The sequence below is a fragment of the Mesitornis unicolor genome, unplaced genomic scaffold (genome assembly GCF_000695765.1).
Source record: "Mesitornis unicolor isolate BGI_N332 unplaced genomic scaffold, ASM69576v1 scaffold5001, whole genome shotgun sequence".
NCBI classification, from domain to species: Eukaryota; Metazoa; Chordata; class Aves; order Mesitornithiformes; family Mesitornithidae; genus Mesitornis; species Mesitornis unicolor.
Window position 1 is genome coordinate 19,377 of NW_010164328.1, and position 24,558 is coordinate 43,934.

Consider the following 24,558-nt stretch of genomic DNA (forward strand, 5'->3'; position numbering starts at 1 on the left):
AAAACATTCTGTATGAACTCCTCTCCTTCCTTACAGTGGCCTATGTGCTGTCTCCCTCGTCGCATTGTGTCCATATGACCAATACTGTTGAATCCAGAAAGTGGAAAATCAACAGAAGACAATGGTTTTTCATCAGAAAGGACACTGTCAAAGATGTTATTTTCATCCATGGCAATATAGAGGTTGGAAAGAAAGAGTTTACTTGTACATGGAACTCCCAGGAATTGCAGAAATGAGTACAGTAGTTGGTGTTGAAAATCTGGATTAGAAAGCCGGATTAAAGATGGTCCAAGATCATCAAACAATACCTAAAAAACCAAACTCTGTTAATTTATGCAAGCAAACAAAATTAGCAAATCTGTAATTTATGTAATTAAAGAACCCCTTCCAGACCATAAAGATTTATAATTACTATTAAAACGGGAATGGAATGTCATTCAAATAAAAAACAGGTAAGTTAAACAAGCAATGTGTTCTTCCAGTCAGACTGGTTGTTTTTTTTCCCTTCTTGGCAGATAAGTCAAGTCAGACATTGGTTTTCAAACAAGAATGTGTTAAATGGCCTAAGCAGTAATTATCTTTCAGACCTTTATTGTGTAAATTTTCTGTGGAGTCTTTGATACTCAAGAAATATCTTGATAACAAATTTCCAAACAACCATCTGACTTGAAGGCAACAGAACCTTTGTTTATTTAATGCACGTATCTTCTTCAACACAGATTTCTGTGACATTTCCACATACAGATGAGAGAAATCCCAGAATGGCAATGACAATTTGCCTACAGCCCCTTCCAAAGTTTACCATGAGCTTCTAATGGATTTCAGAAGTCTCAGCACAAAACCTCAGGTAAACTTTGATTTCAAACAAAGAAAGTATTTTTTTCCAAATGAAGAAAAGGATTACTCCTCCAAAACACCCAATGGCACTGAATTCAAATGAAAGGATAATTTGTCTTATCTACCCTTGTGTTATTATATCCCAGTCACCTGTCTTTCTGGATCTTCACAATCTTCTTCAGCTTCCTTTTTGGTTTCGTCTGGCCTCCAAGGTAACCAATGCCTTGCTTCACGAGAATATTCAATATCCAACCAAATATGCCACTTTGGGAGTGTTTTATCCTTTATTTCTTCATCCTCATCTCTCTCTTCTTCATCATCATCATCTAAAACAAAATTAAGACACATACACACAAATATTAAAGAAAAATTAATGCATTAAATCCAAAGGCCATACTTGACATACAAGTTAACTACTTTAAAAATGTAAACAAATACAGTGTTAGTAAAACAGATGCAAGACAGACCTGAAAATTTCCACATCACAGATCTGGGTTTTGACACCAACTCTGTAAACAGAGTAGGAGGTTTCCACACTTTTTGAACCAATGAATCAGTGTCAGCACTCAAACTTTCTCACAGAGGAGAAAAAAAAGCACTGACAGGCTGTGGACCACTCATCAACAGCCAAGAGTCAGTCAAATTTGTGTGCAACTTAGGTTCTTCAGTTGTGCATAATACATTTTGGAAAAATCACTAAGTAAAAAGTAGCACTATAACGTTAAAGCATCACAAACCAAGCTTGGTAACATTGGTTTAAAATACCTGGTATTTTCAACATTTAATTAATGTGCAATTGAAACCACCAATGTAGTTACACACACACAAAAAGAAGTGCTAAATCACATCCCACTTTTATGATGATCTTTCTGGACTATTAGATACAATTATCATGTTTTTCCTGTGATAGCAATACACTGATTCTGTACCGAAACTGATCAGCACCTGTAGGTTAAGGAAAAGCTCGTAGAGATTTTTCAAATACTTTTTTCTTTCTTGTTGCTGAGAAAGAAAAAAAAATCCTCAAAATTTGTATTTAACTGCACTGTTTTTTTTAATACAAAAACCAGGCCATTTCTGTGCCACTTCCAAATTCTTGATCCTGACGTTTGCCATTAACTAGGTGAAACATTCCCAGTTCATAAGTTTTAGGTAAAACAAAGAAGTGGTGGGAAGATTTTTACTCTCTATATTTTTTGTGATCTGTAGTGTCTCCTTTAGTCAGCAACTCCATGAAAAATGACAGCATTTCCATGATCTAACCAAAGTTTGGAAAAAACTGACAGATATTACACTCAATTTTAGATTGTACCTGAACCTTTGGGCTTGACATACATGGGGAAAGTACTGATATATGCTGGACCTGCCCAAGACTGGCAGTGATCCTCTTCTCTATGCTGAGCCTCCTCAATCTGTTGGCAAAATGTCTATAGCCATCAGCAGTGGAAGCGCTGACCTCAGTCAAGGGGCAAGGGAGTTCTATCTTAACCTAGGGGCAAGGGAAGCAGAGGATCTATTTTTCAGTTACTTCACTAGAAGCGGAGCATGTTTTCCTTCATTAGAGTTGCTTCAGCAGTAGGAGCAGTAAAAGCAGAGGTAGCTCATCTTTGGTCAGAGTCATTCCACCTCCTGCTTCCCTTCAAATGTATCTGTTTGAGAAATAGTCCTTGACATTAAGGGAAGCATTGTACACCAGAAGATACGGTATGACTAAGCAGCAGAGAGGCATTTTCTCCATCCCTGCTCACCTAGAAGCACTGCAGTCAAGTGAAGCTGCAGTTCCTTCATTTGCTGCATCAAAAAGAAAAAGGAAAGGTCTTCCACCTTTAAATATACTATATATTTGCTATGAGAAACTGAAATCTGATTCTAGAAATAGAACCATTAAGCTAGGAACCCTTGAGGCAACTACCATCAAATACTGTAGTCCCACCTGGTCTACCAATATGATTAAAGAGTCTTAAGGGAAGTAGCTTCCTTCCGCTTTAGATGGGGGCAGGTCTCAAGTAAGCACTCATAACTTTTCGGCAGAGAATGGAGGATATGCCATTCTCTCCCTTAATTCTCATCTCTAGAAGGACAACAATAATCCATAGACAATATCATACACAGAAAACTCAACACATGCTTTTTCCTGCGAAGTGTGATATACTTGATCTTAGTCTTGGTAAACATATTTTTAGAACTTCTATGTAAAAACATGAGAAGAAACAGACGGTATCATTCGAATAAAAATATTCAGAAGAACGCATGGACACAGAACTACACATATTCACACAAACATACCAGGCTTAAGAACAATCCAGCCACCCTTTTCTTGTTGGTGCATCCATGCTTTCCAGCCTCTTGCTCCTTTTTCTCCAATTCGTGGTTCTCCACTATCCCAAAAGGGTTCAAAGAATTCCACCTGATGTGTTGGGTAGGGGGAACCAAAACAAAACAAAGAAAAATCATTTTTGCTGTTGTACAGACACTACTTGTGTCAACTTAGGTTTTCTAGACCCTATAACCTATCTGGGAGCAACTCCTGTATCTGAAGACTTTGTTAGATGCTGCTTAAGAATCAGCAGACAAAACGGAGAACTTCAATTATGCCTGTGACACAGCAGGGCTGTCATCAGCTCTTCTCATGAACATAAAGACCGTTTTTAAAACATATTAGGATTTAACAAAAGCAAATGACTTTTGTACCAAATGTCCTATACAGACCCTTCAAGGATAAGGATCTAAAGTCCCCAAGATGTGGCTTTCAGAAATCAAGTTTCCCCTCCTTCCTATCGTCCATGGGACCACAAAGAGCTTGGCTAATGCAATGACAATTCAGATAATCATACACCTATGTTCAAATCAAAATGTTACAGTTGGATGTAAACATGACTGGACTGAGGACAAGAAGCAGCGACCAGTAAAGGCTTTTCATCTCTCAGGTTTCACGGTGGTCAACAGCTTCAGGGCACTTTCCAGTGAACCACAAGGCCAGGGTTCTAGTCCTGAATTTCTCACTGCCTGTATGCAATCTGTCATCTTTAAATTAATCAATTCTGCCCCTGCTTTGTGTATACTTAGCTTTCTTTGCATATGACCAGCTCTCTCCTATTATATGCTTCTGCAGTGTACCAAGCCTTGGCTTGCACATTGAGACGTGACTGTTAACACAAATATTAACAATAATATTTACTCTAAGAAAATCAAGCGTCAACGTATCAGAAAATGCAGGGCTTACAGCAACTGCTAAATCCAATTCTGTTTCTTATGGATTTATTATTTGGTCCAAGTGAGAAAGCGAACTGTGAAAACAGTACAGAAACAAGTAATTCAAGACTGCGCTTTTGTAAGAGTGCAGAATGTGCAATCAGCTGTAAATCTGGCACTTTCCTATTTTCAAGAACTGCACTTTCCAACCTAAACACACTGTCCTTTTAAGTTGAGGTTCCTTTCCATTCTGCTTTCTGAAGAGTTTTTAAACACTACAGATAATCTTGCACTTTTTGAAATAACTGGAAGTACGACTCAGGCTTTATCTGTGTAACTATACCAAAACTCCCATCCAGCATGATAATTAGGATTGAACTGTCAACTTTTGGCTCTTTAAGAGGACACCAGTATTATATAAACCACAAGATTGTGCCATTGGCAGGTAACAGCATTAATCTAGAGAGCAAAAAAATGGAGTCTCAGTAGTGCTTGCTTGGGAAGAAGGTGAGGTAATAGCAGGAAATTCAATTTTTGTCCTCTATGGTAGCACAGCTGCCCAACTGGTAGCTCTCCCTACCACTCATTAAAGAGGAAGCAGCTCCTGACAATTTAGTGGAATAATGCTACACAGGCAACGGCCCCCTCTTACTAATTTTTATTGGGGTGCATGCCCAAATTCTCCTGAACAAAAAGTGAGTTAGTATGTTAAAAGAATACGCTAAACGAAATTTCATGGGTCAAATAAAGGATACTTTAAAGCATGAAGGTGTTCTAGTGTAGCCAGCTACTAAAAAAAACCCGAAACAGATAACAGAACTGTCTAGAACAGAAAAATATTATAGGTCCTCTCATCTTTCTGCATCAACAGTAACAAACAACAGCAGTTCTGAGGAAAAGCAGCAGGGGAAGAGCTAACTAGGTATAGACATTGGTCAGCCAGCTCAATCTTTTCCATCTTTAATTAGTAAAAAAGAAGACATTAAATTCTATAATATACGGAAGAAGGAGCCATTTGGCATATAGTTCCAGAAGACCTACATGCATTTTTCCAATGCAAGCATTATTTTGCAGAACCACAAAGTAAATTGAGATTCAAAATATTTTTCAGTGTCCTTATAAGTTCACCATTTTTCTGTTACAGCACTCTCTGTAATGTACAATGACATACACCCATTTAAATGGAAATTGTTACCTGTCCCCTTGTTGGCAGATCTTTTACACTGTCAGGTTTAAAGAACGTGAAGTCAATCAGAGCCTGAAACAAAGACACTGCTTTCTCTGAATGGCCAGCCTGCCTCAGAAAGTGGCACTGCTGAAGAAATATAGCTGTAAAGACGACAAAATTTTAATATTTCAAATAAATTTTGTTGCAAAGTATTCTATTACAGCCCACAAATATAAGAAAGATGCATAGGAAGTGCTGTGGAGCATAATTGTTTTGAAACAGAATCAAAAGTCCAAAACACAGGGAGTAACTAGCATAAATGTATATCAAAACTGTTAGAGTTGAATTAACTTAGATGTCCTACTAAGCACAGATGCAGCACAGAGATGACTTTTTATTCATACCATATATGTACTGTCCTTGTTGATGAATAAAGGTTACATGCAATGGTCCTGACTTCATTTTATCCAACAACTGTTAGAGTGGGTCATAGTCCCCTCTGAAGAAGCTGGGCATTATGACAATTCACACAATAAGTGGTGACGACAAAAATCCTTTTTGCCTCATTTTTGCATGAGAAAGTTACATTAGTAATATGTTGGTAATACACCATTTTCATTCCAACTGTCATTCCCGTTTTCTTTTCCTTTACATAAGAACTCAGTTAAGAGATGCCCAGTCTTTCAGTCAAAGTACTACTGTGGACAGCAGAGAAGAGACCTATCCCTTGCGCTTCAACAAATTATTTCTATAATCACTTCCATATTCCTATGACACACTCTGAGCCTCAAGTCTCTGCTTAAAAAAGGAAGCAAAGTCCCAGTTGTTCTGTTCATATATTTGCAACCAGAGCCTTAAATGAAAGAGCTGGAGAAACAACAGGTATTATAAACACCTCTATCACTAGACAGTTCAAGGACATTTCAGCAATACTCCATCACTCCAAATTACACTCAAGTCTTCTGTTCAAAAAACAAATTGCTTTAAATCATAATCTTACTTGGCTTACAAAAAAAAACCCCAAAAACCCATAAATCAAGACTTAATTCATTGATAGTTTTGAAAACAGTTATTCAAAAACTATTGTTTCTTCACTAAATGCATTGGCTTTGGAGGGTTCTAAACAATCAATATTTCAGTGACTAGATACACCCACAGGTTAGCATCACTTGCTTCCAATGATCATCTTATTTTTTTAATACTAAGTGGCAAACTATATTTACCTGCATTCAGATTTACATCAGATGTGTGCACATAAAAATTTGAATTCAGCTAGAATATACAAACTAGCATCTCATCTGATTTTCCTACAAAGTCAATGATTGTTTCTGATAACCAAGACTGTGAGATTCCCAAAGATACTTAAACAAGATAAATTACGTTTAAGTATATAACAGAATCCTCCAAAGTATTTTAACCAAATTTTGGCACTGTGTCCAACTGACACTGAAAAGGCTATCCTTTCCTAGTTTCTCAACTTCAAATACATGACCTTTGATTAAAATGATAAGAATGTAGAGAATCTCTCATCAGGACTTGCTCCCATACTGGAGGCAAAAATAAATTATAGCATAAGATTTGCTGCATGATAAAAAAGAAAAAGATATTAGAAGAAACGCAGAGATCAGCATTTTCTTTGTAGTAAAAGCTGAAAACTGAATACATACTTAATTTACTCCATGATGCTAAGACACTTCTGCAGCTGAACCGACCTAAAAAATAAGGATGTTTCTCTCCAAACAGTAAGTATAATTTGAAAAAGAGCACTCCCTTTCCACAGCAAAATTTGACTGCTTACCTTCATCTGCTTTATATTAACAGTTCCCAGTAAATTTAAAATAATATTAATTATTTCAAATTTTAAGGAAAAACTTCTCTATAATTTTAAATTAATTTTTACATGTTTTCTTAAATTTCATGTCTTAAAAAAACACCCACCTATTTCCAAGCAGATAGCATTGCACGCTGAATTGAACACTAGATGGCACAGTCCACCACTAGTTCAAATTAGCTCTTGCACTTTGTCATTAGCAAAGGTCAAAGGTTGAAGATACAAGCCTACCACACATCTACACTGCCAGTCACGTCCTAATTAATTTGTGAAACCCTTTGTACATTTATCTTAAAAAACAAAGTTGCAATCTTCCTAATAAGTACACTGAGAGTTCAAATTCAGTCCAAGAATTAGATAGTTGAGTCACTAAAAAAAATCTCAGATCAAGAAGTCTCCCCGTTTTAAATTTCTCCACTCCTATTATTTGAATTCCAAAAGGAATAAAAAAACCCCACAAAACAAAAAACCAAAAAACCCAACAAACAAAAAAAACCACAAAAAAACCCACAAAACCCCAAACAAACAAAAAGCCCTACCAAACCAAATCCCCCTTAATGGTGCTCATAAACAAATCACTACAGTCTTAATACAGAACAAGAAGATGTTAAGAGTGGAACAGAAACACAAATAGAGTTGAGTCCATTTTCATTTTAACTTATCTGTAGACATTGCCAGCAAACAAGTATTTTGAAAACTGTCAATCTAACATAGTTAACTAGTTAAAGGAATCCCATTTAAAAAAATCTCAAAGCAGCCAAAAACAGTATTTAATGAGTCAAATATGTTCTGTGCAGGGAAACAAAATGAAAAACTTCCTGTTTGAAAAAATATAGGCACTGAATAAAACATCTGTCCTGAGAATCATGCATTGCAGTTAGTGTACAAAGTGACTGAAGTGTTGGGAATCAGAGACAGTAGAAGCAATGAAAAGCTATCAGGCAGTACAATATCCACACACCAGCACATGATTTTTCCATTACAGCACTTTTTCCAGTGTTTGATCCAGACACCATAAGAGATCTGAACACCTGAAACTAATTTGTAACCCAGCATTTCATTCTATAAGTCCAGAGTGGACGTTGCATAACAGAGAGCATCACTGCTCAAACAGCAGTTACAGGACTTGGATAAAAACAGAGGTTCATTGGACTATGCTGCACATGAGGAAACGTGGACTGCTTCATAACAGTCTTCTCTAGATGTAAAACAACATTTAAAAGGGAAAAGAAACACCAAACATATTCATAGTGACACTAATATTTCCCCATCCTCAGTGTATTCAGATATTGAAAATCACAATGACCCCCCGAGGTAAAGAAGCAAAATTGAAATGCGACAGGTTAAGTCACTTAGCTCCAAATTTAAAGCCCATGCCAGAAGAGAGTATGAACTTGTTTCTTCTCTGGATCAAGTCCAGCATCCTAACCATCTGACTAATTTTCCTTCAAGGGATAATTATATAATAAGCTGTAGGTATATGCATACAGTAAATACAAAAGGGCATGATCACAGGTATTGCAGGTTAGAATTCTCCATCTACAAATTGGGATGTTCAGGAAAATTTCACATGAGACTTCCCACGTCCTCTCTCTTTTCTGGATTAAAGTAATCAACTATAAAACTTTTGAACAGGAGATAATTGTTTCTTTCACAAGCCAATATTTTTATTCTTTAAATGAAAATTTTTCAAAGATAAAAGCATATCTCTTGGCTGTTGGCTGCAATTCTCCAGCCTTGGCATTTGTACTGTAAACCCCTCAGCTCATTAGACTTCACTGGATGCTGTATCACAACTCTCCCGGGCAAGAAAAGCAGCTGCTATATCCATATTTGGTTGGAATATCTGCTTTAATTCTCAGCTAAGAAATCAGGATGCCAGGCATTTTAAAGACAATAAAAACTTTCTGTAATACATAGGAAAGTCTGTTCTTATACAGAATTTAGTCTACTCCTATGAAGACCATTGTGACCATAATATGAAGCAGAAAGAACCTTACCTAGCATAGCTTCTTCTGTGCCAGGCAGCAGAGGATGTGATACCATGCTGCCATCCTGTACAGCTGCCAACGTAGTCAAACATTTTCCATAGAGACTATTGATTTTGGAAACAGAAAAGGTAGTGAACTGACTTTGACAGAACAGGAGATATTTCTTCCACAGCTCTGGATTGTTGGGATGTAAGAAAATAAGCTTCTGCCATTCTTTGATCAAAGCTGGTGGTTCCCAGAATTCTGCACAAAGCTTCAGCCTGGCGAGCTTCAGATCAACATTACTTGGATTGCTTTCAATTGCCCTCTCTAAAATAGCCAGTTTCTTTTCTAAGATTAACTTCAGTGATTTTCTTCTTACTTCCTGCTCTCCCTTACTGGCATAAGGGCTAGGTCCTCTCATTAATTCATCCTTAAAACAAAAAGAAAAATCATTACAACATTAGGAAGAATGCTGATATTTGTGAAGATGAATTAACAGCTCATTCTTCACCAACAGAAGATGCACAGTCCTAAATAAATGAAACTACAATATAATGTTCATGTATTTATTACTTAAAATAAGCAACTATGTCTGTCAGAACACATACCTGAAAAGAAACAAATTCCATCCAAGCATTAATATCTCTTGGATTTTCTCTGACTTTCTTGTTATGTTCTTCCACTTTTGTCATTAGAGTGGAGCTAACGTTTATCCCAGGCTCTTGATTTGTTTCCTGTGTATTTACAGGCTCATGGTCTGCACTCTTGCATCCTTTTCCTTGTAGCCACACTGTAGTTGACAGATCATAAATCCCAAGAGGATTTACCTCGGCTGCGTCAGAAGGATCATCAGTTTCCAATTGGGGAACTGGTACAAAAGCAGCTGGGTCAGATGGAGAACTTTTATTGCAAACAGGAATCCCATCTGTGTTCAGCATCTTCACGTTGTTCTTTGTGAAGTAGCGCTCTGGTGGCCTCTGTAATTGCTTCCTTTTTGATGCAGAACTGTCCCAAGTTATACACTGTTTCTTCGCATCTATGCCAAGACACGACTCTCCTCTCCTTTTATATCTTAGAAGGAAAAATACAATTAAACTTCTTCTAAAAATACACACTAAAAAAGATACCTCCATTTTGAAAGAAAGCATGGAGGAACAACTTTTAATTCAAATTGACCCAAATAATGTATACATAGACCTTAGGTGTAAGAACTTGGTAACTTTTCTTTTATTTAAGACTCCAATTTATGTATTTTTTCAGTGCCATCACAACTTGTATCATACTTTATCATACTAAGTTTCCTCTGAGTTCAACAATATGTCATAACAGAAGAATTTCTTTTTCCTCCTATCATTTTAAGTCATGTAGGCAAATCTGGAGAAACAAGGAGCATTATTTAAGGCTATTTAGATTAGATTATTTTAAACTGAAAAATCAGAACCAATCCCAGTAGTTCAGTCTGGTAACCCTTCTGTATCCTCAAGTCTCTACCCATTTTATATATCAAAAAGTGAGAGAGAGGATGGAGAGGAAAGAGAGACCAGGTTCATACAGGCCACAATAATCCTATGGATTAAGAAAGGAAAATATCTTAAAATATTACCAAGAATGTCATTTCAGCAGCAGACATAGTGATGTGCAATGCTAAAATAACATTTTTCATCCCAAACAATAGCTGACAATCCAAAGGTGGCAGAAAACTGGAATGGATTTTAAACATGCAATTTTACTGCAAAGGTACATACACTACAAAAATAAAACCCATAAATCCTCCCTCCTTCACAAATAATTACTTTTTTATATAGTAAACAATAATCCTCAAGAACATCAAGAAGCAAGTATACATACATAATGCATGAGCCCAGTGTAGGCTCCTTTAGATAGGCTTCTCCGTTAATGCGGGGAAAAGTTCTGAAGGGTCACCATAGCACCAGTAACCCACTAACGATGTTGAATATGCAATTTAATCCATTGTCATTTGAAATGTAGCAGTGCATAAGACAGATACCTTTGGTACAATGTATGGGTGATCTAACACAGAATCTGCGTGCCAAGAAAGTACCTGCACCTTTGTTTTTTTGCAAGGATATCAAACTACTCAAGTAAGTAATAACTACTCAAGTAATTATTTCTAGCATGAAATAATCAGTTCCTTCACTTCCCTTTCAGACACAGAAACAGAGCAATAAATGCCAAAGAGGACCTATAACGGAACCCAGGATTTCTGACCTCAAAACCATGCTTTTGCATCTGCCCCATGCTGCCATCTCCAGATGGCACTTCTCCAAGTTCATGTGCCTGTAGTCTACTACACAGAGAATGGTTTTAGAAAAAACAAAAATAATAATGTCGTATTCCCATTATTTCATGGCATCTTTTGCCTTTTAAAATATTTCTGCCCAAAGAAAAGTCAAATTTTGAAATAAACCATTCAGTTACCTTATTTTCTCGTCTTTTACACACAAATTCACAGCCAGACTCAAGTTAATGAATCTTGAAATAGTGACTCTGATAGTTTGAACACCAATAGAAACCAACATATTGTACCTTGCTATGTCCCCTCGATACAGGGATTTGTAGGCCCAGTTTGCAGGGTCAGGTTTCTTGTCTATTCTGAAGGTTTCTGCTGTGAAAGCCTGGACATCATCAAGCCAAACAAAGCGATTGCTGGCAAGATTTGATGTTTTCTTATCTAGACTGAAGAAAAGAAGTATATTCTAAATATTGGTGAATATATACAACTTTTACAAAATCCAGGAGACACTGCGTTTCTGTAGCTCATAACAATTAAATTTACTCAAAGTCATGGTACATAACCCATCATTGCAAAGCCACTCACATGCTGGGAAAGGACGAACTAGAAATACAGCTGTATGGGAAGACTTCTGCACTAATTAAGAATAATATTAATGCAATTCCTATCCAGACTCTCCCAGTAAATCAGAGATCCATGAAAGGAAACAAGATGCTTACAAAAACTCACCATTAAGCGTCTAAACGTCTTTAAAAATACATTTCATTACCGCCACACCATGTGCTGTTCTGCAGAACAGTAGTCCACAGAATACTTCAGACACAGTTTTTCAGGTATGTTTAAACAAGTGTTTCTAATGCTATTTTCATTGCTTTGAATGCAGGTTTAGTCATATACAGCTTAGAAAAAATTAACCACCAGTAGCATGAATTTAATTCATAAATTTGAAGAAATAAGTACAAGAACACTATTAATCTAAATCTTCCATAATATTAATAAATACATACTTTGCTGCTGCTTCCTTTTCATGATTTCTGCCACTTCTTGTGGCTTTGTCCTTGATGTGCTTAGTGTCCAGGTCCGATTCACTGCTACTGGAGTCCCCTTTGGTTTTCTTTTTTGTCTTCTTAGAGTGGTGATGCTTTTTTTTCTTCTTTTTCCTTTTCTTACTTGAGTCTTTCAGACTCTCATCCGTATCACTTTCCTCTGACAACTCTGATCTTGAAGCAGTCCTGCTTGAAAACAAGCGTGTGTACACAGATATATACATACTTATATACCCCTATATCTTTAAATAGTAAAATGGTAAAGAAGTATCATAAGAAATTTCAGAATCATTTTACCCTTTACTCTTTATTCTCTGTATTTTTAGAGCATTAGCAGCAACACATACAATGAAAGTCATGTAAGTTTGCATTAAGTAACAACCATCTCTATTTTTTCAACTGCTGAAATTCCTGACAACCAGTCTTAAAGATTTAATTGTCAAAGGCATTCTGATGTGTGACCTGTCTAAATACCCACTTGTTATCACTGCCAAATTAAAGAAGACTGAGCTGATAAAATTTCCTAACTTTGCTAAGACAACCTAAGTCAAGTTAAAAGGAGGAGAAATCTTTCAGAGTGACTTGCAGATTTTTTTCCTTGTTTCTTTAAGATTTACAGAAGAAATATAAAACATATACTTTTAAATTCACTTTCAGATTAGAAAGTCAAATCTCACTTATCAAAAAACAATTTTTGAAGACTACTGAATTAATGTTATAATAAAATGTAATAGCAAACACTACAGGCAATAGACAACTGACTTACTGAAAGATCACACAAAGGACAGATAGTTTTGACAAAACACATGTATGTGATTGTATATACAATACACTTCCATACTTAACGGTCAACTGAAATAAGAGAGGTCTCCTTTAACCCTTAATTAAAGCACAAGCTCTTAAACAGCTTTTCTGGAATCTTTCAATCAAAGAAAGGAGTGAGAAGTCTCAGTATTCCTAATATGTCAATAAAAGAAAATGCAGCATTTCAGAAGCAATGCACCTTAGAAAATAATCTTTCACAATTTAAGGGCACTAAGACAAAAGAAGCTATGGGAGAACCATTAGCAGGCCTTTAAAACAAACACACACAGACTCTCCCAACCCAAAAGCTTCCAAACCAGAAACCCCCAAAAATCCAACTATGTTGGAGTAATTAGTTTTCAATTGAACTGAGAATGTACCCCAGTAATAGGCAAAGAGATCAAGCATTTCTCAGCACACTATTCTTTTTCAAAGATTAATGAAATACGGCAGGTTTACTATGTCATTGCAGCTGAACGGTGATTTGTAAATTCCTTAGTTTTATGACATTAAAGTCCTGAAAAGATTTGAAGAAATATAAACACAATATATGACTGATAAACAGAGCAGTGATTGCATTTCAATCACACATTACATGTAAATGTTAAGAATAAGTATACAAAAGGATGCACTCCGCTGTGACTGTTAATACGAACGTATTCTCTATCATGACCATCAACAGAAGCTTGTATCAAATTAAAACTAAGTTTCTGAACTTGGCAACTGCAGCTTGATTCCATTAACTATTAAGTGCTAGTTATAGTATAGATATGCCAAGTATAGCAACTACTTTAGTAAAGGTACTGAAACTAGTTCTGCAGCAAACATTGCTGGTTAAAACTCAATTTTGTAAAAGAATATAAACCCCCACTTCAGTGATCAGCATGTTCTACACAGCCACACAACTCAATACATGTAATATTTCATTAATTCACATCTTCAACTATTTTTTAAAAGTACAAAACTCAACTGTGAAATGGCTGATTGAACTGCTTTTCACAGAGAAATCACAAAGATGATGCTTAATCTTTACATTATTTCAAGGGTCACTTAGGACACTCAAAAGCTAATGAAGAATCACGATCACTCGGTTCCCTTTCCATTACGAAATAACAATGATTTAAATGCAGCTGTGAGAAAGAGAAAATGGGAATGTAATTGCGTAAGTATAATTTCTCATTATTTTAAGTTAAAGGACATGGAAGCATTATTCATACTTTTATATATGACTCAGTTCAGGCCTTTTAAAATACTGAACACTGGAATGAAAAGCAGCGCTAAAAGCTCCCGATTTTGGTCTCACATAACAAAAGATAAGCAGGACATGAGAAAGTGACTATTTTAAACTATACTGAAGTATTCTACCTTATTAGTGGTGATTTTTCAGGGATGAGGTTGGCAACTTCTGAAGTGCGCTGATGCAGTAATAGCGCATCTTCCGTAGAGAAGCTGGGGTTACTGAGCCAGTCCAATTCTGTGGGTAAAGAGATGTGCGAGATCAATACGAAGTAGCTTGCTGTGCTTCGCAAAGTTGGGAGTTAATCTAGGCAGCAGACAGCCAAATTTGCAGCAAATGTCACTAAGTCATGTGTAACAATTGAGCATAGCAGAAGGCAGTCCATGAAACTTCCATTTAGCAGAACACTAGGTTTTAATAAGGTAAAATACTTAGGAGCTGGAATCTTCCCCTGACACCAATCTAAGCTTTAAAAACCCCACTACATAATAGCAGATAATATGTTATATACACTGCTATATACTTAAAAAAAAATCTGTCCAATATAATTACCATGTAAAATTTCTAACTATATATTGTATAAATTTTATATATGCACAATCATAGGAGATCTTATATCTTCATATATATTACAATTAGAATTATTACATGCAATATATTATATATATATATACACACACATATATATATATACATATGACTTAAAAGAGTAAACTTCATAAAATTACTGAAGGACATAGTTACTTGAAAGGTGTAGTTAACGAATGCAATAAAACTTATGCAAATTTACAAAAAAGTATTTTACTCACCATATGGAAAATATTTTTAGTGCAATTTTGACAGGTACACCCATACCCGATAAGAATCCTCAAGTGTTTTATACAAGGTCAAAACATGTCACTGGATTCTCCATTCTCTAACCACTGAAATCATTAGACTTTTAAACAGTGTGAAAAAAGGCTAATTGATGCTAATTTTGATATATTAGTCAGCATTAAGTATTCTCCATCTAGACCTCAGCCATTTCAGTCATCGGATGAGATCAGATGCTGACAGGATGGGGAGGGGGAATTTTCTGCCAGAATTTTACTGATATTAAAGCTTCTACAACGATTTTCATACAGAACTCATAGAGAATGTGTAATTTCTGGAATTCTTTTAAGTACGTGACAGTTTCTAACATGTTAAACAACAACTGCTATTTCACATAAGCACAGAACTTAACATCAGCCTCTCTGGTGCCAGACCACAGGAGACAACAACAGAACAAACAAATTCGGTCTCCCTGCCCATTCTCCATGCTCTTCACAACCATTTTTGCCTTGGTGTTCTTCCCGTCACACTCTTGTCTTTGTGCTTTTGACCACACTGACCTCTAAGCCTTAAACAGCACAAACTCATTGTCTGCCAAGCCATACATCTTTATCTTTCAGAGACAGCTCTTTATACCAAAATTCTTTCTTCTGTCTCATATTCCTGAATTGATGTTCACAAAAGGATTTAAAACGGAGAAGGCTGCAAAACAGTTGTTAACCTACGTTAAACTCAAAAAGTACATACAATCAAGAAAAGCTCCAGTTTGCATTTCCCAGGGGACTGCCCTGGCCACCAAAGGCCCCATGGGCTGGGCCACCTTCCCTGGTTCCTCTTGATCCTCCACCTTTGTGCAGAGGAGAAACCACAATCCATGGCACTGTCAGAATCAAAACATATGAACTCCCACGAGCACCCCTACTGCCACACACCATTGCCCAGCTCACCAAAATGTGGGATGTTGACAGAAAAATTTTTAAAAATCAGTTGTATAATATATATGGGTATTATTGTAACCTTCTGCCTGGCAATCAGTATCACCAAACCCAAGGCAAATACACTACCCTACTTCATTGCAAATCAACATGAGATTTTTTTTCTTTTTCCCCTCCAGAAAAATACTTACGATATATTAATGTAAAATTGGAATGAAAATGGAAACCTTAGAACTGTGATCCTTATTTGCCTATTTTAAATAGGATAAAAATCTACTCTTTAATTTAATCTACCCTGACACAAACAACTACATTTGAAGTATGAGTCTGTGATTCTAGAACTCTAAATCTACCACAAAGCATTCCTCAAAAAACTTCAGTGAGCTTAAAGGAGAAAGATTGACACTGGATAATATCCAAACAACATTTCACTGGCCTAGCAAAATAATTATTCCCCCTGCCGGAGAACAAAGTGTCATGCAAAAATAAGTTTTATTTATTATTTTGAACCTGTAAGAGAAGTATTAAAAACTAACCTAAAATCAGAATTACTTCTTTGAAGAATTGTATTTAGTATTTTCTGTTAAATACCAAGATGTTTTTCATGGATAATTCTGTAACCATATTTAAAACACATGGGAGTTAAATAAATTCATAGACCTGATAACTGCATAATCAAATTGGAGTTAGTCATTCAATGTACATCACACAGTATACCGAGCACCGCTTGTTAGGGAAGTGGCTAAGCTTCCCTAGGACCAGGGAGTTGATCCTTCCCCTGCACTTGGCACTGGTGAGGCTGCACCTTGAATCCTGTGTTCAGTTTTGGGCTCCTCACTACAAGAAGAACATTGAGGCACTGGAGTGTGTCCAGAGAAGGGGAATGAAGCTGGTGAAGGGTCTGGAGCACAAGAATTATGAGGAGCAGCTGAGGGAGCTGGGGTTGTTTATCCTGGAGAAGAGCAGGCTCAGGGGAGACCTGATCACCCTCTACAACTGCCTGAAAGGAAGCAGGAGCAAGGTGGGTGTTGGTCTCTTCTCCCAAGTAACAAGCGATAGGACAAGGGGAAATGGCCTCAAGTTGTGTCAGGGAAGGTTTAAGTTGGCTATTAGGAGGAATTTCTTTACTGAAAGGGTTGTCAAGCACTGGAAGGGCTGCCCAGGGAAGTGGTAGAGTCACCATCCCTGGAGGTCTTTAAAAAATGAGGAGATGTCATGCTTAGGGACATGGTTTAGTGGTAGACTTAGTAGGGCTGGATCGATGGTTAGACTCAAAGATCTCAAAGGTATTTTCCAACCAAAATCATTCTATGATTCTAAATGTGACACTGATTTTTTAAATTATTACCTTCCTTATATTCAATTATTTCTGCTCATTTTGGTAGTGAAGACGGGGTGTAAAGGAACACAGGAACAAACTACAACCCTACAATGTTCTTCCACTGGTCACACTCTGGTTTTCCTTACACGTGGACAAATTCAGAGAAAGTACAAGTCCAGAGCACTCTACACTTCAGGAAATGCAACTAATCTGTGCATAAAGCCTTTTATTTATTTACAGAATTAAAGGAACCATTTTTTAGTTCCCTTCAACAACAACAACAAAAAAAATCTTTGTTTTGATTTGCATTGTATTAGCCAGATCTGCCTAAAAAACCAGAAAAGTTTACTGGCTGGCAGAGTCTCTGGTGTAAAGGTGTGTCACATAACAGCACGAAACTTATTAGCCAGACAGGTCTCCTTAAAATCATTACCTCTGTTCCAAAGATACACAAAACGTATCTAATTTGTCTTTGGCCAGATCCTCAATAATACACTTCAGGAATGAAAATATTCTCTGTAGCTTCTCTTCTTTTTAATAAACTATTGTTTCCCTTTGTAATGTGTAATAAGTAACTTAATAGTATTAATTTTTTGGTAGAAATAAATTTATTGTAAGGTAGTTCTATATTGAGTTACATGAAGAATTATGGTTCAAAAGTCACTTGAAATATATTAATACTAATATCTGTGACAATAATAATAGTTACTTTTTAAAAAAAAAAAAAGCTCAAGGACAGATTGAAGTTCAATAACTTGCCTCCAGTCAGACAGAGCTGTCAACAACAAAATTTAGAATTCAAGACTTAAAATATTCAGACCACTAGGAAAAAAGCCTAAGATGTTTAAGATCTTGATCTAAGGTCTTTTAAAGTGCTGTACATATCAAAACAGGCTTTTCATTGATTTCAAGAGCATAATATCAGGTCCTCCAAAGACTAATGCAGATAATCCATCTTTAAATATTATTCATCAGTGGTAAACACTTTAGATATAGACCAGCCCAAAGTAGGAAAAAAATGTTTGCATACAACAGCAAGTATGCTAAATTTTATAACCTTGAGCCTTATGGCACTACAGTGCCCAACAACTTCCGAATGGAGATCCTTAGCAGCACTAAGAGCTTCAATCTTAAAAACTGAAAAATAGAAAGAAACCGATTCATTTCTTTTAAAAATGGCATTACTGATCACACTGACAAAATGAACAGAAAAGAAAGTAAACAAAGCAAGCAGTAACTCTCCAGCTGGTTTAGTAGACACAATAAAACATGGGGCTGACCAACCACATAAATTTCCCTGAGGCACAAAACACTTTAAACAAAAGAGGGTACACCTGAGCTGGCAGAACAGTGGAAAGCAGTTATTTTTCTATTCCTCTTTTTAAAAGGCTGTTCTAAGACTAGAACCACATTTTTAAATAAAAAGAGCAAGCTGGCAAAATTTTCATTCTTGCAGCTCAAAAAAGGACCAAGCCTGGGTTTGAGTTGTGCCCTCCATCTCTTACACTCCTCACCACTGCCACAGCTTCTGGGATTACCTGGGTCCTCCCCACCCTCCTGCAGTGCCACATCCTTTAACTAGTACTGGGCAAAAGGCAGCCTGTGCTGTGTCAGGCTGTGATTTCCAAAGGTGTTTCTGAGTTGGCTAATGAACACGTGCTCATTGCCAAGCCCATCTACCCTGGGAAAAGCTCAATTCATGTTACAGGCTCTCTCAGCAGTGGCACTTGATCTAGATTTAGCTTTTCTAAGCAAATGCAGATTTTTCACTGACCTTCTCTACTTCTGACACTTTTCTCACCCAACACAACAGATTTGACTGAAAGGGTTAAAACCCTTTAAGGAGAAGAGATAGATACTAATTAAGTAGGCTGGGAGACATGCACAGCAAGCATGCATGAGATCCATTTCCACAGGAGATTTGCCTTAAATGTAGCAAAATAATGTCTATTATCACCATTAAAAACTAACTTTCTATATGTCATTTTGACTTAACTTTACCTAAAAGTATCTGTTACTTCCTTACAGATGTGAAGTCACTCACTAACTTGGTGCAATATAACACTGAGCACAAGCAGAATAAGGTTTTTCTTATATTTTATATTACTGGTTTAGGGCCTCCAAGGAAAACTCACCTTGAGAAATGGAGTCCTAAACATTAATCCCCTGACTGTGCCTGTAGCATGGTTCTACCTGAGTGGATGAGATCAAATTGCATTTTTAAAGCACTGAAGAGACTGCAAGAACCAAGCCCTGTAGCACAACCAATATTCCTCTGTGGATACACCAGGGAAATGTTTAGAATTCTTCAACTACAGTATTTTCTGAACAATTTAATCAAACTGACCTAATACACTGGAAGGAACAGAACAATATTTTCCATTACACAACATGCAAGTCCAAACCTCCCAGTAAACAATCTCCAGTAAATCAGTTAGCTGGATACAAACATTTCAAAACGCATTCCAAACTTCAAAACTCTGCATGTTCATTTTTTTCCTGTTTTTTCTTGTCAGATGTCTAAAAAGTTTACCATTTTCACAGTCCAGATTTAAGTTCTTAAAGAACATAAAGAATAAGATATATTAAATACTTCTTTTGTGATAATATGCACGTACTTGTTATTGTTCTACTTTACCATTCACGTTCATGAGCACAACAGCAGAAGCAATTCAATGACATTATTTTTATACCTTCCCAAGTGAAGGCAAAAAAAATAAATTACAGTGCATGTCTACAGAGACAATTTTAAGAGTTATGCAAAGCCTTTTATTGTCTCTCAGAATCCCGAAAATCTGCTTTCAGCAAAAATCACTGCATCGTTTTACCTATAGTTCAGACCGTTAATAATGCTGTGCATAATGCTTACTGCTGTGAGTGGGGTTAATTATTACCACTGCTCTGTTCAATACAGCTACTGATAAATTTGTAATTTATCTTCTACCAAAAACTAATTAAGCTTGACAACATAATTGTAAGAAACCATATACAAAATTACTTTGCACTCTAGATGCTGCTGCAAGTCAGCAATCTAGCAGTATAGGAAGAGTGCACAGCAATACTTCAGTTTCCGGCAGCACTTATATTTATAAACAGTTTAGGAAGGTTTGTAAGAGTATGAGACAGAGCTGGCCAGGGAAATGAAACATGGCCAGCATATTTATAGTATTACAATTTTTACAATAAAACTACAAAGCAGTCCTAAACAGCTGCAAAAGATGCCTCAGTTTTGCACATCATGTTAAATATAACATACCCTGTGTTCTCTGTATTACGATGGACTTTGGCTTCATATCAGCTCTGAGGAAAAAGTCACCTATCAGAGAGATACCAAAGTTGCCCGTCAAGTTCTCAAGTTCTCACAAGCTGAATGTGTGAAATTTGATATATGCCACCACAAATGTGGTTCTGAGTTAATACTTAATTTTCATAACTTATACTGAAATGTTGTTGTTAAAATCAAAATACAGTATTGGCTAAAACATAAAACAAATTTTGTTCCTTTAAGTTTTGTCAATAATTTTCATACATTTTGGTCCACTGGAAAATTTTGTAACTCATAAACAGTGCTAATAACCAAAACCTAGATCCCAAAGTCAGTCTTCACATCTTTTTCTGGGTAATTTGATCTTCCAGACAGGTGGTCTGCAGTGACCCAAACTACCCGTAACAAACATAAAAGCTAAATTCCCAGAGTTTTAAAATATAAGCAAGGTCTTACTACTAGAGAATTTTACCATATCTCTGCCTGGCAGAGCAGATCCTCTCTTCCTAGAAGCTATAATTTGGAATCTTATTACAGCCACTATTCCCTGCACCAAGTGTCATTACCAGACAGGATCCTGAATGTGTCTAGAACACCTCCGTGCTGGCAAACCGAGCACCAACAGCTGCAATGCCATCAGAGGGTAACGCAACAGGTTACAAGAAGTAGTTAACCCCAGCCTCTTTTGCTAACAGCTTCAAAAACTCACCATGCTGATGGGATCAAATATACAAGAAATTTAGCCTAGGTAAACAATTCTCAGAGTTCCCCCTTGCTGTGGTGTCTAAAGGATGGGTAGACTCAAGGGTGGTGGAAGCTGGGAAGCAAAAAGCACAGTCCAAAACATCTCCCAGTAGAATTAATAAATGTTGTGCATACTTCAGAGTTCAACAACACACCACATAGTTCTTTATTAATTTAATAAAACTGTAACTCACTAGACAGCAACTGTGACAGTCAAAATTATAAGCTAAATTATAATCTCACTACCTTCCAGAAAGTATCTTTTACAACTAAAATTTGACTTAATAAGCGAGGAAATAAGAAAGGACTTTTCAAGTCATCCCAGGGTAGTAGGAAAAAAACAAACTCGCTTTCTGCATAAAGCAAACCTTCACCACCACACACACAAAGTTCACAAACACCCATTTTTCAAAGATGAGGATTTCTACAGCCATGCCTGCGGCATCTACCACCAGATACCTGGAAGCAAATTTCAACACACTCCAAAACCCGCCAACGAGAAACCAGCACCATTTTTATAGGAATGACCCTGTTTCGGGTTCTTTCTGAAGTTACCTCACAGAGAGTAACTTTATATGAAAGTACAATGACTTTATTCACACCAACAGCTCCGTGCCATGTGCGGAGTGCTCCTGTGCCCTCCATACGCACATGAGGGAGGAGTCTGGGCCGAGGTGCCCCGGTCTCTGAAACAGCCAGGGTGAGGGCTGCCCGGGCAGCGGAGCCCCTCACCCGCAGTTCCAACGCCTCCGGAGACGCTGCGTACAGACTCCCAGGGTCCGGGGCTCCCGCGGCAGCACCGCCCATGCCTCCATGGCAGGGGCGGAGCACGCCCGGCCCGCAACGCGAGGACGCACAAGCGTGCGGGCCTGCTGGCGGCCGGAGCAGGCCCGATGGGGTGCGCGGAAGGTGCAGGAAGCTCCGTGGAAAAACAAGCGGAAGGGTTTCCAGGGCTGGGCAGCTGGGAGCTGTCAGGGGAAAGAGAGCTCTCCCAGAACTTTACCTTTCCTGGAGCCCTCGCTGCTGCCGGTTGGGGGCTCCCCGGACTCGGTGGCATCGGCAAAAGCCGGGAACAGGGCCATGTCTCAGCTTACCGACACTACTATCTGCCTGAAGTGCCCCGCGGAGCGGCCCGGCAAGATGGCGCCGCGGCACCGAGCATGCTGGGAGGTGTAGTTTATCCGCCCCGCCCCAAAACGGCGGACGGGTTGGTGGCTTGCTCAGGGAGAAAGAGTTTGGCATTAGGGTTGTAGTGGGTGTCTAGCCGCTTTTAGGCCTCTTCGTATCTTGCACCTTCCGACCGTGTTACTAAGGGGACTGGAGGTGGGAACTGCTAGGGTAAGAAAAGGGGACGGGGTTTCCAGAGCTGGCCTTTCCTTTGCCATCACCCTGTTATCCCTTATGGGGTTCACTGGGAGTGAACATTACCTGGAGACTGGACTGCTCAGCTGTGTAAAGGAGAATGTTGTAAGAAACCATGCTTGTTTGTGTTTACTATCCACTGTATGTTAGAAGGCCCATCTAGCCAGACAGCCTGTCTCAATCACCGGTAGCGGGAGCCTGGGGAAGAAATAACCTCAGTCCTTTTGTAAGCCTCCTGAGCAGGAGTCACTGATCATATTTAATAGCATTCATGAGCCTGCCCTTCATAAAAGAACTGGGAAAATAATTTTTGAAGCTTTTACACTTAGCGCCTTCCTGGTCAGGATGTTCCATTTTTTTATTATGTATTGTCTGAAACAGAATTTCCTTTTTTGTCTCGAGCTTTTCTTGCATTGCGAGGAAAAATAAGTGTCGCTATTCACTCCCTCTGCAAAATTTTATACACTGTTAAGATACTTCAGTATTCTCCTTTCCGGACTGAAAAGTCTGCCTTTTTTGTTTGTATATTAAAGCCACTTCATAATGTTCTTCTTGTTGAATTTCTTTAGTTTTTCCAACTCTCACACTAACGCTACTGCATGACCAGAATTTCATGTAGTGATTAAGCTATAGATGTACAATGGATTTAGGGATTATATGGAATTATAATGACTGTTCTGTTTTTCCAATACCTTCTGATTATTCTGTTTGGCTTTTGGTGTCTCCAGAGCTACAGCATCTCTTAAGAGCCCATTCCTGAGTGGCAAAAGATAACAGGTAGCTATTGTGTGTAGATGTTAGGATTAGCTTCACTATACACACTGCTTCACACTTACCGAGCTGATTTTTTACTTAATTTAATAATCTATTTCTTAAAGAGTTCAGCAACCTTTCTCAGTCAGCTCTCCAGTTGATTATCCTGAATACCTTTGCACAATCTGCAGAATTTGTCCACTTGTTCATCAACATTTGCAGCCTGTTTGTGGATGTTGACAGTCAAATCCCGAGGAATCCCACTGGTGACTTCTTCCTTCAGACAGCTATAAAACTATTTCTTAATCCTTGTTTCCAACCTTTATTACTAATCTGTAAAATGCTATTCATTTTTTATCAACAGGAGAGAAGAATGTAAGTACAGATTTGTCACGGAATTGCACCAAAATGGCTACACACACACAGATAATGAACTCAAACAAGCTTTAATTTGCAATTGAAATGAAGCAGACAAAACTTCATTCACCAAAACAACATCCCACTGACATTCAACAAATACAGGTTTGATATGCTGGTTGGGAATATTACCAGACACGGCTGAGTTAAGAATTCTTAAGTTTTGGCCAAACGATCCAAAATGTGCACTCACTCACTCACTCACCAAAAAGGGAGGGCTCTCAATCTCCAGAAGTTTCCTTAAGTGGCATCCCAACTCAAGGGGAGAGTCCCTGACTGCAGACCCACTGCTCCGAGGAGGACCGACTCCAATGAGTCCTCCGGCGGGGCCCCATTTATACCCTGGTCGAATCTGATCTGTGGTCAATACATGGTCGTGTCAGCCCCTATTGGCTGAGGACCCCAACTTTCCCGCCTTTGACCCCCACTGTGTGGAGCTGTGAGGGGGGAGGCAGTCCTGGCGCCACCAGGGCCAGAAACTTTAGCACTGTCTCTGTTGGGTTTTTCTCAGGTCTTTAGTAGGGTGGGTGCATCTGCCACAAGATTGAAGAGGATTCAGAACAAATTAGTGGTCATGGACACTAGTAGTCTGGAAGTCATCAAATG

At 37.9% G+C, this 24,558-nt stretch overlaps 1 protein-coding gene across 1 annotated transcript in view; it reads right to left on the reverse strand.

The window, feature by feature from the left end:
- Positions 1–22,502, reverse strand: part of NRDE2 (NRDE-2, necessary for RNA interference, domain containing) — a 29,179-nt gene extending 6,677 nt beyond the window's left edge. The window contains 10 exon segments of the mRNA XM_010194265.1: positions 1–308; positions 988–1,163; positions 3,124–3,244; positions 5,225–5,358; positions 9,029–9,431; positions 9,610–10,072; positions 11,549–11,698; positions 12,263–12,487; positions 14,471–14,579; positions 22,424–22,502. The exon segment at positions 1–308 is cut by the window's left edge and continues 16 nt beyond it. Coding sequence (XP_010192567.1) covers positions 1–308; positions 988–1,163; positions 3,124–3,244; positions 5,225–5,358; positions 9,029–9,431; positions 9,610–10,072; positions 11,549–11,698; positions 12,263–12,487; positions 14,471–14,579; positions 22,424–22,502 — 2,168 coding nt within the window.
- Between the last annotated feature and the right edge of the window lie 2,056 nt (positions 22,503–24,558).